The sequence below is a fragment of the Cotesia typhae genome, unplaced genomic scaffold, assembly GCF_013202065.1.
Source record: "Cotesia typhae breed Kobodo isofemale line unplaced genomic scaffold, CoteBio_Ctyphae contig_5, whole genome shotgun sequence".
NCBI lineage: Eukaryota > Metazoa > Arthropoda > Insecta > Hymenoptera > Braconidae > Cotesia > Cotesia typhae.
This window is the reverse complement of record NW_027423757.1, coordinates 627,117-642,401: the sequence shown is the minus strand read 5'-3', so window position 1 is coordinate 642,401 and position 15,285 is coordinate 627,117. Positions and strand designations below refer to the sequence as shown.

Below are 15,285 nucleotides of genomic sequence, written 5' to 3'. Positions count from 1 at the left end.
AAAAAATGTTAGACATAGTCAAGCCTTAACAAGCTTATCCATATCGATTAGTAAAATGAATCTGCTCTGTTCAAACAGAATTCTTAACATCTTTTGACACATTAGATTTATTTGAAGAAATCTAAATACGATATTTACCGTGGCTTACCATGTTGTAGAATTAATTTTTACGAGATGTTTTCAACATAGTTTATCCAAAAAATTTCTCAAATAGTTGTTTGACTTCATTTTTAATAAAAAAAAAACATTGAATTTTTTCAATTTTCTCTCTGAATTTTGAATTATTCAATCTAAATTATAACGTTAAAATTTTAACGTGAATTTAAAAATACGTTTTTGGATGAGTTATATAATGTATTTTCATTTTTTTACCACTCGATTATTACGATCAGTATAAGTTGCATTGCTTGAATGATTTATGATTTTGTCATGAATAAATCATTTATCGAAATTTTGGTGATATGAAAAATATATAATGGTCTAGTTAAATTTTTACAGTTTACTTAATATGCTAAGATAGTAACTACCGTTACTTCAGATTCTCATTTTTTTAGTGAAAGATTTTTAATTTCTTTATAAAACACGAAAAATTATATACTCATGATTAAACTTACATTCAAACGTCGAGATACTCAGTATTATAATATTTATATTTTGCAAAATATTTATCAAAAAAAGTACATAAAAAAATGGGGAGACTAGAACGGTTGGATAAAGCGCGAGCAATAGAAATTCTTTATTAAATATCACAAAAAAAAAGCGAGAATAATTATAAAAAGGTGAAAATAAAGAAATTAAATAATTGAGAAATAAAAAAAACGGGAAAAAAAGTGAAATCAGATAGTGAAAATAAAAGAAAAAAAGTGCGAACAGAAAATTTTGAGGTTAGAAAAAATGGGAAGCAAAATGGAAATAGGGAAATACAATACGAGGAGCAAAAGCCAGTCGGACATAAGGCGATTCGGTTTAACAGAGAACAATTTAAATGCAGAGGAGATAAAAACAGGTAAAAATGACAAGTCAATTGACAAAAATGAATCAGGTGAAATAAATGATATGGATGAAACAATAAAGGAAGTAGTGGCATTAGTTCATAAAGACGCGCAGGGAGACAAAGATGGCGAAGAGGAGGGAAAAATAAATGGCGGGAAAGACAGCGAAAACATGACAAGCAAGAAGGATGAAAAAACTCAGAGCAACCAAACACCAAGTAGCTTAGACGGATGGATAAGTGATGGCGCTGCGGAAAAAATAAGAGGCGCGGAACCAGAAAAAATTGCAGAATGCATACTAGAGAGAGTAAGTGTCGAAAACAGAAGAAAGGAACTGGAATGGGAACTAATGCTCAGTAACACGCTAAACGACATTGTTGAAACAAACATACGAGGAAACAACATGATAATAAAAAAGATGGAAGAAATGCAAATAAAATGTGAAAAAAAAAACAGAAAACTGCAAAAATTGCGAATACCAAAAGAAAATGAAAGAAAAATCAGAGACGAGATGAAAGCAGAAAAAAGAAAGTGGGACGAGGAGAGAGAAAAATTGTCAGAAAGATGCCTGAAAGCGGAAAAAAAAGTGAGGGAGCTAGAATATAAAATAAGCAGGGAGAGCGAAGTATACGAAGAAAGACAACCTGAGCAAAATAAAAAGAGAAAATACTGCAACGCGGATTACGTACTCGATTGCTATAATAAAATAATATTGCAAGATGAGGAACTGAAAAAGGATCAAGATAAAAGAAAAAGATGGAGCATGGTGACTAGCACCCCGCGAGGAAATGAAAAAGATGAGAGAATGAAAAATGGAGAGATTAAAAAGCAAGAGAGGGAAAATGAATCCAGGCTATTAACAGAGAGCGAATACCAAGAAGAAATAATAAGAAGAAACAAAAAATGGCTGATAATAAGAATTACGCATAAATACAAGAGTAACAATGAAGCAATAAGAGTAATAGAAGAAAAACTTGAACAGAGAATAAAATGGTATACGGTTGGACGAAGCGAAGAAGGTTTAATCATATTAAGTTTAAATACATGGGAAGAAAAAGGTATTATAATGAGAAACAAGTGGAAACTAAGAGGAACGGAAGTGTATTTGGAGAATGAATTGACAGAAAGAGAGAGGGAAGTAAAAAAAATGGTTGAAAGAAATTGAAAAGACAGATCGAGCGAAAGGAGTAATGGCCAAAACAGGATACATGAAAATTTGTGTAAATTACAACTGGTGGTACTGGGATGATAAGAGGGGACTAATAAGAAAAATAAAAAAAAGTGAATGAAATAAAGAAAACATCTTAATCAGGGAGAAAGAAAAGAAAAAAAGAGGTGAAAAAAAATCAGTAAATACAAGTAAAGAGTGCAAAAACAAGAGAAATAGAGAGGTCAAAAATGAAGTGAATAAAATGAATAAAAAAAAGATAAGGATAAAAAAAAATAACAATAAGTTCAACAAAAAAAGAGAGCGTAAAGACAATAAAAAGAGAAGCAAGGAAAAAAAAGATAGTGATAGTGAAGAAAAAAATTGTAAAGTGATGTGCTGGAATATTGCAGGCACAAAAGATTACAGTGAGATTAATAAACTAGTAGAAAAATATGACGTAGATCCCTGATTGAGACATGGGTTGAGGAGAAAGACATAGAGAAAGTGAAATGTAGACTGAGTAACGAAATAAAGTGGTGGGGTAAACCAGCAGTCAGAAAAGGGTGTAAAAGAGGTAGAGCGAGCAGCGGGCATATAATAGGTATTAAAAAACTATATGAGAAAGAGTGGGAAATAGAGGAATGGAAACATGGGTTTGTGATAAAAAACAATGCGAAGAGTGAAATAATAATAACCGTGTACAACAATGTGGGAATAAATAAAATAGAAAAAGAGATAAAAAACTTAGTAAGAAAGTATGAGTGCAGTCATGAAAAAATAATAGTACTAGGGGGACATGAACGCGAGAATAGGAAAATTTACGGTGTCGAGTGTAAATGAGAGTGGTGAGAGTCAAAGAAAATCAAAAGACAAGAAATTAAATGTGGAGGGTAAAAAACTATTAAAGATGTGCGATGAATTAGGACTAAAAATATTAAATGGCGCGACTAATGGCGATAGAAAAGGTGAAGTGACCTTTATAGGTGGTAAAAACGAGGACTGCTGCTCAGTATTAGATCTAGCTCTAATATTAGATAGAGGAGAAAATGAAAGTATAAAGGAATTTAGAGTTGTAAAAAGAATTGAGTCAGACCATCTACCAATTCATGTAATAATAAGAAAAAAAAGCGTAGAAGAAAGCGAAAACGATGTAAATATACAAAGAGGACTGACGAAAATCACAGAAGCAAGATTAAAATGGAAAAAAGATAAAGCAACAGAATATATGGAGCAGGCATACAACAAATGGAGCGAGAAAAAAGAGGCAAAAGAAGAACTAGAGTGGACAGATGTGAAAGAAATAATATATGAAGCAGCAAAAACAACAAAAATGTGCATAAAATCAAGAAATGGAAAAGGATGGAGCAATAAAAGGGAATGGTTTAACGAAGAATGTAAAACAAAAAGAGAAAAAGTATGGAAAAAATTAAAGAAGATGCTTAAAGAAAATTAAAATATTGAGATAAAAAAAGAATATTCAGAAGCAAAGAGAGAGTACAAAAAAACAATCAAAGAAGCGAAAGAAAATTGGTGACAGGAGAAAAAGAAAGAAATAGACAAAGCAAAAGATATGAGCAAATGGTGGGGGGCGGTGAACAAATTCAGAAAGAAGAGAGAAAAAAAAGAAATGGGAGAAAAAATAAACGGCGACAGATGGGTAAAACACTTCTCGGAGCTATTAAATAATAAAGAAGAGAAAAGCAATGAAAACACAGACAAAAACGTAGATGCAGAAGAAGAAATTGGTATTGATGATGAAGATATCAACACAGAGTTCAGCCGAAGAGAATTAATGAGAGCTATAAAAAAACTTGGAAACAACAAAGCACCTGGAGAGGATGGAATAGCGGCGGAATTTATAAAAAACCTACCAAGAGAAATAAACGAGGACATAAGAATAATAATAAATAAAATGTGGAATGAAAGTAACATACAAGCAGGATGGGAAAAAGCAAGAATTGTTACAATACATAAAGCAGGAGATGTAAATGTAACAGATAATTATAGAGGAATCTCACTTTTGGACATAGGGTATAAAATATTAACAGCAATGATGGCAGAAAGGATAATGAATTGGACGGATAGAGAGGGAAAAATGAAGGAAAGCCAAGCAGGATTTCGTAAACGAAGAGGAACAAGAGATCACATATTTACACTAAATGTACTAATAAACAATAAGTTAAAAAGTAAGAAGAAACTGTATGCGTGTTTTATAGACCTAAGACAAGCATTTGATACGGTAGATAGAGAGATATTAATGAAGAAATTAAAAAATATAGGAATTGGAGGAAAAATGTACAAGATGATAAATGTGATATATGGAAAAACAACATGTGAAGTAACAATAAATGGAGCGAAAACAAAAGAATTCGAAGTAAAACAGGGAGTGAGACAAGGATGTGCATTAAGCGCAGTGCTATTCAATATTTTCATAGACGATATGGAGGACGGAATGATAAAAAAAAATATTGGAGGTACAGTGATGGGAAAAACAAAAATCTTTATATTAAAATATGCGGATGATGGAGTAATAGTAGCGGACAATCCTGAAGATCTGAGCGAAATGATAAGGGAAATAGAAAAATACGTGGATAAAAACAAATTAAAAGTAAATGCAAAAAAGACAAAAATAATGGTGTTTAGAAATGGTGGAAGGGGAGTGTACAAAAAGTGGTGCTATAAAGGAGAAAAGTTGGAAGTGGTGAGCAGTTTCAAATACCTGGGATATACATTTACTACAAAAAACAGTCACAGTAGACACATGGAAATGATGAAAAATAAAACAAACAAGGTAGCAAACGCTACATGGGGAGTAATAAAAAGAACAGAGAGAAACAATATTAAAGATAGGATGTATATATACAATACGTTAGTAAGAGCAGGGTGCTTATATGGAGTCGAAATATGGGGAAGTGAAAAAATAAACAGAATGACAATAATGCAAAACAAGTTATTGAGAATGGCTTTAGGAGTGAAAAGAAACACACCAGGATACATAGTGCAAAAAGAAACTAGTAGTGAAAAAATAGAAGTAATAGTGAAAGAAAGGTTGTGGAGATACATAACTGAAATAATAAGAATGGATGAGAACCGATGGCCAAAAATATGTTTAAGAGAAGAAATAAGATGTATGATAAACAAATGTCCAACTAGATGGGGAAAACAGATAAGAAAACTAACGAAAGAAATGAAATGCGAAAATGTAATAAAAATAATATACGACAATGAAGAAGTGGAAGTGATAGAAGAAGTGATAAAAAAAGAGTTGAGTGAATATAAAAATCAAATTGAGGTGGAGACAATGGAAAAAATAAAAATATCAAGCTACAACAATATCTACAAGGACATAATAACAGAGGAGGAAAATAAGGAGTATTGGAATGACAAAGAGGTGAAAGGTGAAGATAAAGAAATTTGGGCGAGAGTGAGATGTGGAAATATCACGCGAGCAGGAAAAAAAGGGATAAGTGATTGGTCTTGTAGGGTATGTAAAGAGAGTGAAGAAACAATAGAACATATATTGACGTGTGATAAGATAAAAATAAAACTAAGTAGTGAGAGTAAAGAAATGATGACAGAGTGGGATGAGCATAAAGGTAGTGAAAAACCAATGGAAAAAAAAACAGTGGAAAAATTAAAAGGAAAGTTATGTAAGAATTTTTGTAAAATACTAAAAGAAATAGAAATAATACAGAGGGAATGTGAAAAGAGCGAAAGTGATAAAACAGAGATAAAAAAAAAGGGACTGTGGGCGAAGAACAGGTGATATAGTGAGCATGCGCACGAAAGAGTTAGAATAATTAAGAAAAAAAAAATTTTATCTAATGTATAGGTATAAAAAAAAAAAAAAAAAAAAGTATGGACACAGTGATATCTTTGGTGCACAGAAATAGCATAATTAAAAATTATAGTATAATCTAAATGACAAAAGAGAAAAAGTGTACCAAAAAAGAAGCAGAAAAAATTAAATATAAGATATTATATGTAAAAATTTTGTAAAACACAATATTAAGTGATACAAATAAAACCTATTATTATTATTATTACATAAAAAAATGTGAAATTTCCCGGAAAAAAAAACATAAATCTATTTATTTACAAAGTTACGACTATCAAAAAAATATCAATCTATTGAAAATGGCTTTATTACGAAATTGGAAAAATTTACAAAAATTGATTGGTTTTATTTTTTTTTCCTAATATGAACATAAAATTTCATTTACGCACATTTAAAAAATCTGTGGTAATAAATAAATAACCTAATTATATAACACGGTAAGCGATATTTATAATTTTGAAGTAAAATTTCCCAACAACGGCAGACGCATTTTTTTTAATCGTTCGCAATAAATCATTTAAATTGTACATCAACCCAAGTATAAATAAATACTATCTCTTTGTTTTTTACTTACATATAAGTACTTAAAAGATTTTCATTCAATATTTTATGGTTTTAAATTTATTGAAGAAAATCATCTTGCATATCTACTATTCATTTACTAGTAATTACTTTAGATGCAGATTTTGGTTTAACAAAACAAACATAGCCTGCACTCACATCGCAACCAGAAATAAGGAGGTTCATTAGAACGCTATTGGATTGATGATCTTGTAGATTTTCATCGTCACCATCAGCATCACCCACTAGATTGATCGTGTCCAAATGTTCTGCACGATTAACCACATCGTTTAAATTGGAAGATTTGGTCGTAGTTGACAGTTCATGATCTTCTATAAGTTGTTGCAACAAACGAATTTTATTTGCTTTAGTATCAGCAAGATTGTTATCATTGATTCGGATATTTTTTTGATTTATACCGTCTACACTTATCGTGTATTCAACTGTATGAAATAAGTCTGTTTCTGATGATTTTTTGGCAGCGAATAATGTATTTTTATCTATCATCTGATATTTCATACGCTTATTCACTTCTTCGGTGTTCAACGACGATGTTTCATGCAGACGTTTATTAGATCTCTTGTTTACTCCTAAGAAAGGAAATTAATAATAAAATCAAGAATTAACGTTTTTTGTTTACATAAAAAAATGAACCCACCTATTTTAAGAGTTTGATCACGTTCTTCAATTAAATTCACCGTAGAAATAGAATCGTATTCATTTTTATTGTTCTTCAATAATTTTGCTAGGCTAGATTCTTTATAGTAATTAGAACTATCTCTTTTTGAGTCCCTATAGAAATATTAATGCTTTGATGTAGAACGGTAAAGTATAACAAGCTCAATAATGTTTTACAATTAAGTAGGCATATTTGCTTACCAATCAGATCTATCAGGAGGTTGTGTCGGTCCCCACATAACCATATTGTCGCTGATAAGCATCTGTAAAGCTTCATCTTGATCCGACATAGGAATATAAGGAGCGCGCAATGCAAGTTCATCGTCAGCAATAACTTCATCTATATTTAACATGAGTAATTCATCTTCTGAAATTCCAGAATCGGTTGCAATGTTACTTGTATCAGAACTATGTAGTAAATCTATACTAAATAATTCGGGGCTTTTAGTTGGGGTATTCGTAAGATTATTCGTAGTGGATTGAGATGAATCGAGATTTGAGCATAGATTTGTATAGAAAAACGGATCACTATCAAGAGTTTCTCCAAAATTATCATTTTTTTGAATTGTATCTTCCATGAGTCCAGAATTAGAATCGGGAAGTTCTGTTGGTATCATTGGACTTAACAATGTACAATAGTTTTCATTACTTAACATGAATTCGTCAAGCATATCTGAGAGAAATGGTGTGTCTTCAAGCGGAACGCATACATCTCCTGGCGTTGGTGCCAAATGAGTTAAATCTTCCGGTTCATCTTTAAGCACTAAATTGATAAAAAACAAATTAATCATGATGAATAGGACTTAAAATTTTTCAAAATACATACTTGTTAATCCTGGTTGATCGTCACTGAAAGTGAGGAAACCTTTATTCATATCCTCCGTTCGTGGAGCGAAAATACTTGCAGTGGCTGTTTGTGGTGATGAACGGTTTGTAATTGATAACAGAGTATCTTGATCAGGTGTTGTACCAATGGAAGAATCACCAAATATTTTTTTTGTAACTGATTGAGATGGATCGTTACAAGATCGAGTAGAGTTGTAATCAATCACAGGTTTATTCTAGAAATATATTAATAAATTACGATAGTAAGAATAGAAACTATAGACTGTGCATAGATCAGTTTAAGTGCAGCAGATAAATTTGGTCTGTATCCTAAGAAAGCATTTTTTCCTACCAAAAATGTAATAACCTGAATTCCGGAAAAATGCATAGTTTCTGAGGTATAATTCTTCGAAAATCAAGTGGGGTCAATTTGACTACGTGTGTAATCTAAAGTTCTCTTCGGAGGTGTGTACTCTGAGGGTTAAAAAAAAATTATATTTACCTGGAATAGGAATTCTGTATTTGAATCTTTCTTCTTATTCGTTATTACTGAAGCTCCAATATCACGGTGAGGAGATATTATAGGCATAGATGAATCACTTTTAGGTATGTGACAAATTGGTGAATAAGTTACTTCTCGTATAGATTTTGATAAATCATTATTATTTTGTATTATTTTAGTATCTATTTTTCCTTCATCAACCTTTTTGATTTTTTTCAAATCATTGCAAGAATTTCGAGCTTCCAATTGACATATGCTGTACACCTCATCTCCAAATTCAATACCACTGAAACAGAAAAACATTTTATCGTAAGTTACTGTTTAAATATTTTATTTAAAAAAAAAAAAAAAAAAAAAAAAAAAAAAAAAAAAATAAGATCCTCAAGTTTTTTTCTATTTGTCATGAGTACTGATATTTTCGAGTGGTCAACCTTCGAAAAAAGATTTTTGTGTTTATTTAAAAACTTATCGATATTAATTAGAAACTTGTTTGTAGTGATTCATTAAAGTTATTTAAGATGAAATATAATTATTACTAATTATTATGATACTTAATTAGAAAAATTTAGCTCAAATGTAGCTCAATGAGGTAGAAAATATTATTTTATTGTTTATAGCTAAAACTCTATCAAGTATACTAATTATGTTTAGACTCGTAAAAGCGCAAAAAACCTTTTTTATTTAAATCTAATGGCTACAACTTATAGAGAAAACTTCACAGATTATAAATTTCTACACTAGTTTTCTGTGTAATTATATTTACTAAAATAAATAATCAGTAAAGTTATAAATATCTCTTTCGGTTTGATCGATGATAATTTTGTAACATATCATCGTAGAGAGCTTAAAATTAGTTAACATTAAGAAGCATCAATTCATCCCAAAAAGCTTTATAATAAAATTATTGGAAAAAATAAATGCAGCCTGCAGACAAAAAAAAATAGTTAAAATGGACATAAATTTTAAAGTAAAACTTTTGGTGCAAAAGTAAATCAAAAATTTTGTAAACAAAAAGATCCAAGAAATGAAATAGCATCGTATGAGGGAAAATATTAAAAAAAAAGTACAGGACAAAATAAGGAAAAAACTTGGAGTAACAACTCTTATAGTCAACTGAAGTGGTAATAGTCAGAAGGCAGAGCAAATATAATGTCGAGTATGTAGTGTAAATATGCACATGTGGTGTACACAGTATGGAATGTGTACGTTTATACGCTTTCAACTTCTTTTTGTCCAATGGATACTTATAATATAACGGCAATAATTTTTAGAATATGTATCTTACTATAATAATGATTTCAAAACCATAAAATTGAATTTCTTGTTTATTGGTTGCGGATTTTGAATCAAAATCACTTTTTAAAAATTAAAAATTTTTCGAATGTCGAGAAGTTATCGTTTCGAGTTATATATTCGAAAATATAGATTTTATTAAATGTTCACACGCGTGAACACTTAAATATTTTTTCAGCGAATCGACTGACTGTAATACGGTTTGTGAGATTTAGAAAGGCTAAACTTAAATTTTCTAAAAATTTGAGATTAGTTGGATCGTCAGATTTCGAGAACTAAAATAAATCAAATTTAAGAAGAAAATTTTTGCATAAATAACTTTATGACATGCAGATTGATTAATTTTTAATTCAATAATTTTCTTTTATTATGAGAAGGCATTGAACGTCGCCAATTCGATTGAAATCAGCGTATTTAGAAAGAAAATGTAGTGAACGAAAAATATCTAAGTATGTATTTTGTCAAATAATCACTAAAGTTTCGAGCTCGAAAAGTCGAGAAAATTTTCAAATATTGTATCCGTTTTTAGAACCTCAAGAAGCTTAAATTTAAAAAGTATTGAAAAATGAATTTTTGAGCTCGAAGAGAAATACTAGTAATAAGCAAACTTGAACTCTAAAATAGCAGGAGTTTCCAAAGATACCCTGCTGAGTATAGTCGAATCTTGTTATGAACCCGCTTACAGGGATGTAGGGGAACATGATTCTAAGAATTCCCATTCCCTCACTCTTCCTCAGAGGTCGACTGCTGTCAATTCAGCTTTCTCTACTTTTCAAGTGTATAAGTGTATGGATGATGATTGGAGGGGGAAGGCTTTTCGTGAAAATATGAGTCGATGAACCCATAAGAAGCGAACTTGTAGCGAAATTTAACTTTAAAAGGTTTTTCATTCAAAATTGTTAGTAAATTTTCTTCTGGTTGTGAACAGTAATGATTTCTTCGATTCTCTATGTCCCAATATGGACAAAAAAATGTATTTGGTTTTTAGAAATTATGAGCATTAAAAATCGAGTAGGTACTTTTCCAGATTTGTCAATTTTTTTTTTACAAGTTGTAAAAAATTGTTATTAACAGCTTACATCATTTTAAAGTTATCATTTATTTTTTTATCATTTTGGCAGTGTGTTAATTCATTGTAATATGATTTACTTTCGAATATACGTTTTAATTAATACAAATTAAGTTTAATGATTAATATATTTAAGTACTGAGCAAGTAATTAGAATTTTCAATAGAATAAAAGATTTTTAATCTTCTTTTAAAAAAATTTGAGAAAAATATGATGAAAATAATTGGAAAAAAAATCAAATATAATATAAAATTTTTGACGAAATAGACGATTATTTTACGATTACTTTGTTTATTATTTATAATTCAAGTTTACTGTTAATCTTATTGACATGATCGATGCATATAGAGGTGAAGGCAGATTAAATATATAGTGGATATTATTAAAAATAAAATGACGGACACAGTACAGCTGGCAATGATTGCGTAATCAAACACGTGTAAATGTCAATAACAAAAAATATGAAAAACATAATATTTTTAAAAATGTTTCGACATAGACATCATTATGAAATTATCTATAATTTTTAATGTTGCCGTAGAATAAACGATTAAAAATTTAATTCTAAATCTGAAATGACCTGTAATGAGTAAAAAAAAGAAATAAAAGAGATATTTCTTTTCGAAGAATGATATAATTGGAATAATACATATTTCATAATAAAATTATAAATGAAAATAAAACGCAAAAATTAGTCATTCAGGTCAAACATATAAGTTTATCGAGTAGTTCGAATATTTTTCTCACCTCTTTTATAAGAAAAAAAATCGCAGTGCAGAATTATGGTATACTTGCAAACAAAATTTCAGAAAAACGCAGTAACTTTCACTATGAAATTTATTTTATTCGAATAAATAAGTGAACAAATTGTAATCTATTATTCGTGTTCACAAGAGTTACACAATATTTTTTCACTTGTCACTGTTCTTTTAGTTTCTCCTACTCTTACTCTAAAGAACCTCTGTTTTTCTTGCTCTTCTTCTCTCCCTGATATCGTCACGACGATGACCAAGTTGGTCGTTGATATTTATATGTCGACGTATGCGTATAAGATAGGCAAAAAGTGGTCGTTAAATCTATTTCAAATATACTCGATAAAAATTTGTAAGTTCAATCAAATGATGAGAGAATGGAAATACTTTTTTTATAACAATAAGAAAAAAATGTATGAATTCAATGTAGAGATAAAATTGGAATGTTAAGTATTTAAATCAACCAATTGAAAATTATAAATGAAAAATAATTATTTTAATAGTTTCGCTTCATTAAAGATAATTTATTATACACATATGGGAATTTAATTTTTAAAGCTGAAGTTTATTGGTTAAAGTTAAATGAATGCTTTTAACTTGATATTATATTAAAGTATGTTAAGCGTATCTACGAGCTAGTTGTTTAATAAGTTAGGTCCCAACTCTAAAAAATAATAAAAAAAATTTAGTAAAACAGTTGACCCTACAGGCCAACCTTGCAACTTCCCGCTAATTTCAAATGCAAATCGTTCTAAATTTCATTTATTACGACGTTTTTGAGCTCTTTGAGGTAAAAACATGGTTTTACATCTATTTTGAGCTTTTCAAGCGTCAAGATAGAACTGTTATGCACTTTTGAGCTCAAAAGTTTAATTTGTGTTCAGTAAAACAACTTTTCATGAATTACGTTTTTTTTTATTTTATAAAAACTTAAGATCTAACGAAAGAATCAACCAATTTAGATAAGCTTGGCGGCGTTCGATACAGTTTTTGAAACACAGGAAGATTATTCCACAGAAAAAAAATGTGGTAAGGACAACTGAACATGGAATACAATTTATCACAGAATAGACTAAAGTAAATATACACTATATTTTTTTACAAGTGATTTTCAAGGATTAGTAAATCTAACTTTGTATGTTTTTGTCCTTACAACACTTTATTTTCCGTGTTCTTAATCGTTCAACAATTCGAGAAGAAATTTCGAAGTTAGGTAAAAAAAATACATTTTAGATATTTTTCAGCGACGATATTCCTTGAACAAATATACCGATTTTGATGCAGTTAGAGATAGTTGATTTTTAATTCCCGGTTAAGAAAATTAAAAATTTTCGAAAATTGGGAAGCTATTGTTTTTACCCCGTTTTGGTAGGAATCTTCTGTAAGAGATGTAGAAATAATCTATAAACGAATTTTACGATTTGCGAAGGTGGATGTTAACATTAAAAATTTTTAATTTCCAAGCTATAGCTCCTATAGACTCCAAATTCTCATTTCAAATTTTTTTCTTCGTATCAATTGTTATTCATTTTTGAAAAAAAAAGCCACGCAAACATTATAATGATTGCACATTGTAAGTTACAATGAATATTAGCTGTTAAAACAATACTCTAATTAAATTTCAAGTTTAGACCTAAAAATACAATTCTATAAAATGTCCAGCGAAGCGGGCGGGTAACAGCTAGTTATTTTATAATATCTTTGAAAAAGTCGGATTCTTTCTCATTTGAAATTTTGTCAACAGCTTTGAAAAAGTCTAATTCAGTCTTCTTGCAGAGCCCGAAATTTATGTCAAATAATAACCTAAAACTACAATATTTGCTTTTATCTAACTTATCGACTCTTATTGTAACATTTTCAGAGAGATTCAGACTAGTGGCATTCTGATTCAGAGTTCCACTAATGGGCATTAATCATTGCCATCATACTATCAAACAGTTAATAACAATATATTACGTTTAATAGCCTTAATCCTCATTCGCTTGTTCCAAGCTGTATAATTACACAGTGCATTTATTTCGAAACTCATTGATTGTATCCGCAGATGTTATCTCAAAAGGTAATGAGTTCCAGAAATTCCAACTCGCGCGCGCGCGCGCGCGCGTGTGTGTGTGTGTGTGTGTGTGTAATTAAATTATATTATTGCCGTACGGTTACGTAAAACGAATGAACCGATTGAATTATACGACGTCGTTCGAAGGGGTTCATGAAAACGTGGATTTGATGAGATTTAAGAGTTAATTCATCGAGCCGTTCCAAAGAAATTAAAAAAAAAAAAAACAAAAAAAAAATTTCAATTTTTATGTTTTTTAAAATAACTTTAAAGCGTCCGGAAAAATCATAATAAAACCATGTTTATGTTTCTTCTGCTTAAAAAACTGCGTCGAATGCTTCTTTAAAATGAAAATCGATAACGCATTTAAAAGTTAAAGCTGTTTACTGAATATATTTTGAGCTCGAAGAGCCACGTCGATTGCTGCCAATCCGGTTAAAATCGGTTGATTTGTTCGAGAGATATCGTTAACGAAAGAAAACTGAAAAAAGTGTTTTTTCGGAATTACTCCGAAATTTTTCGTTCAATAAATTTATACCTAGGGATTTTTCATGAGGCTTAAAAAACGGCGTCGAATACTCCCAACTGCATAAAAATCGGTTTATTAATTCAAAAGTTATTGTAGTTTGAAAATTCAAAAAATTGTGTTTTATTGAGAACCCCTTCGTCAAAATTAAACTTCTCGAAGATCTCAAAAGCATAGAAAAGCTATCTCTTTGAACTCGGAGATCTGGTAGATGGCTCTAGTAACAATCAAACAGATGATTGAGTGGGGATATCTACTATAGCATTACAGGATTATTCTGAGAATGATATTTTTGAAATATCGAGTCGTTTAAATTCTCTGTCTTAATTTTGAATTTTCTTGTAACGAACTTACCATCATATTGGGGAAATAAAAAGAATTTATCAATGTATTGAAGAAATATTAATTAATAAATAAGAGTATACGGGAAAAAATCAGCAAGCGTGATCAGTACACGGAAAAAAATTTTCTTTCAAAATTACTGTTCAATTCACTGTAATCGTGGGACATAATGCGGCCCATTTCATTCATTACTATTTTTGAAATAAAAATTGCGAAAATCTAATAAAATTTAGGGTAGACTATGGTAAAATTTGTTGAAAAAAGTAGGAAAACGGTTGAATCTACAGGCCATCTTTGCAACTTCTCGCTAATTTTACACTTAAGAGCTCAAAAACATAATTTTCATGTCATTTTAAGCTCTCCGGGCTTTAAAGTCTGATAGGACTTTAATAAAACACTATTTTTTGAATTTTCAAACCGCAATAACTTTCGAATAAATGAACCGATTTGCATCCGGTTGGCAGCATTCGATACAGTTTTTTAAGCTCCATAAAGAATATTCAACTTTGAATTGATTGAACTCGGAATTTTGGAGTAATCCCGAAAAAACACTTTTTTCAGTTGTTCTTCGACAATGATAACTCACAAATAAATCGGCCGATTTTCACGCGGTTAGCAGCATTCGACGCAGTTTCTTGAATTCTATGATATACTTTTAGATACAAATTGATCAGACCGAAAATTTCGGTGTAATTCGAAAAAAA

At 30.1% G+C, this 15,285-nt stretch overlaps 1 protein-coding gene across 4 annotated transcripts in view; it reads right to left on the bottom strand.

Annotated features, from left to right (window-relative positions):
• Positions 1 to 15,285, bottom strand: part of Sima (HIF-1 transcription factor component sima) — a 62,255-nt gene that overhangs the window by 5,449 nt on the left and 41,521 nt on the right. For 2 of the 4 annotated variants that reach the window (XM_074248865.1, XM_074248867.1), the window contains 5 exons: positions 8,547 to 8,832; positions 8,046 to 8,280; positions 7,421 to 7,982; positions 7,200 to 7,333; positions 6,701 to 7,131 (listed from right to left, as the gene is read on the bottom strand). In XM_074248865.1, the coding sequence (XP_074104966.1) occupies positions 6,701 to 7,131; positions 7,200 to 7,333; positions 7,421 to 7,982; positions 8,046 to 8,280; positions 8,547 to 8,832 (1,648 nt within the window). Of the gene's footprint in view, positions 1 to 6,554; positions 7,132 to 7,199; positions 7,334 to 7,420; positions 7,983 to 8,045; positions 8,281 to 8,546; positions 8,833 to 15,285 lie in introns of all 4 variants that reach the window. The other 2 variants (XM_074248866.1, XR_012479893.1) reach the window with 2 other exon arrangements.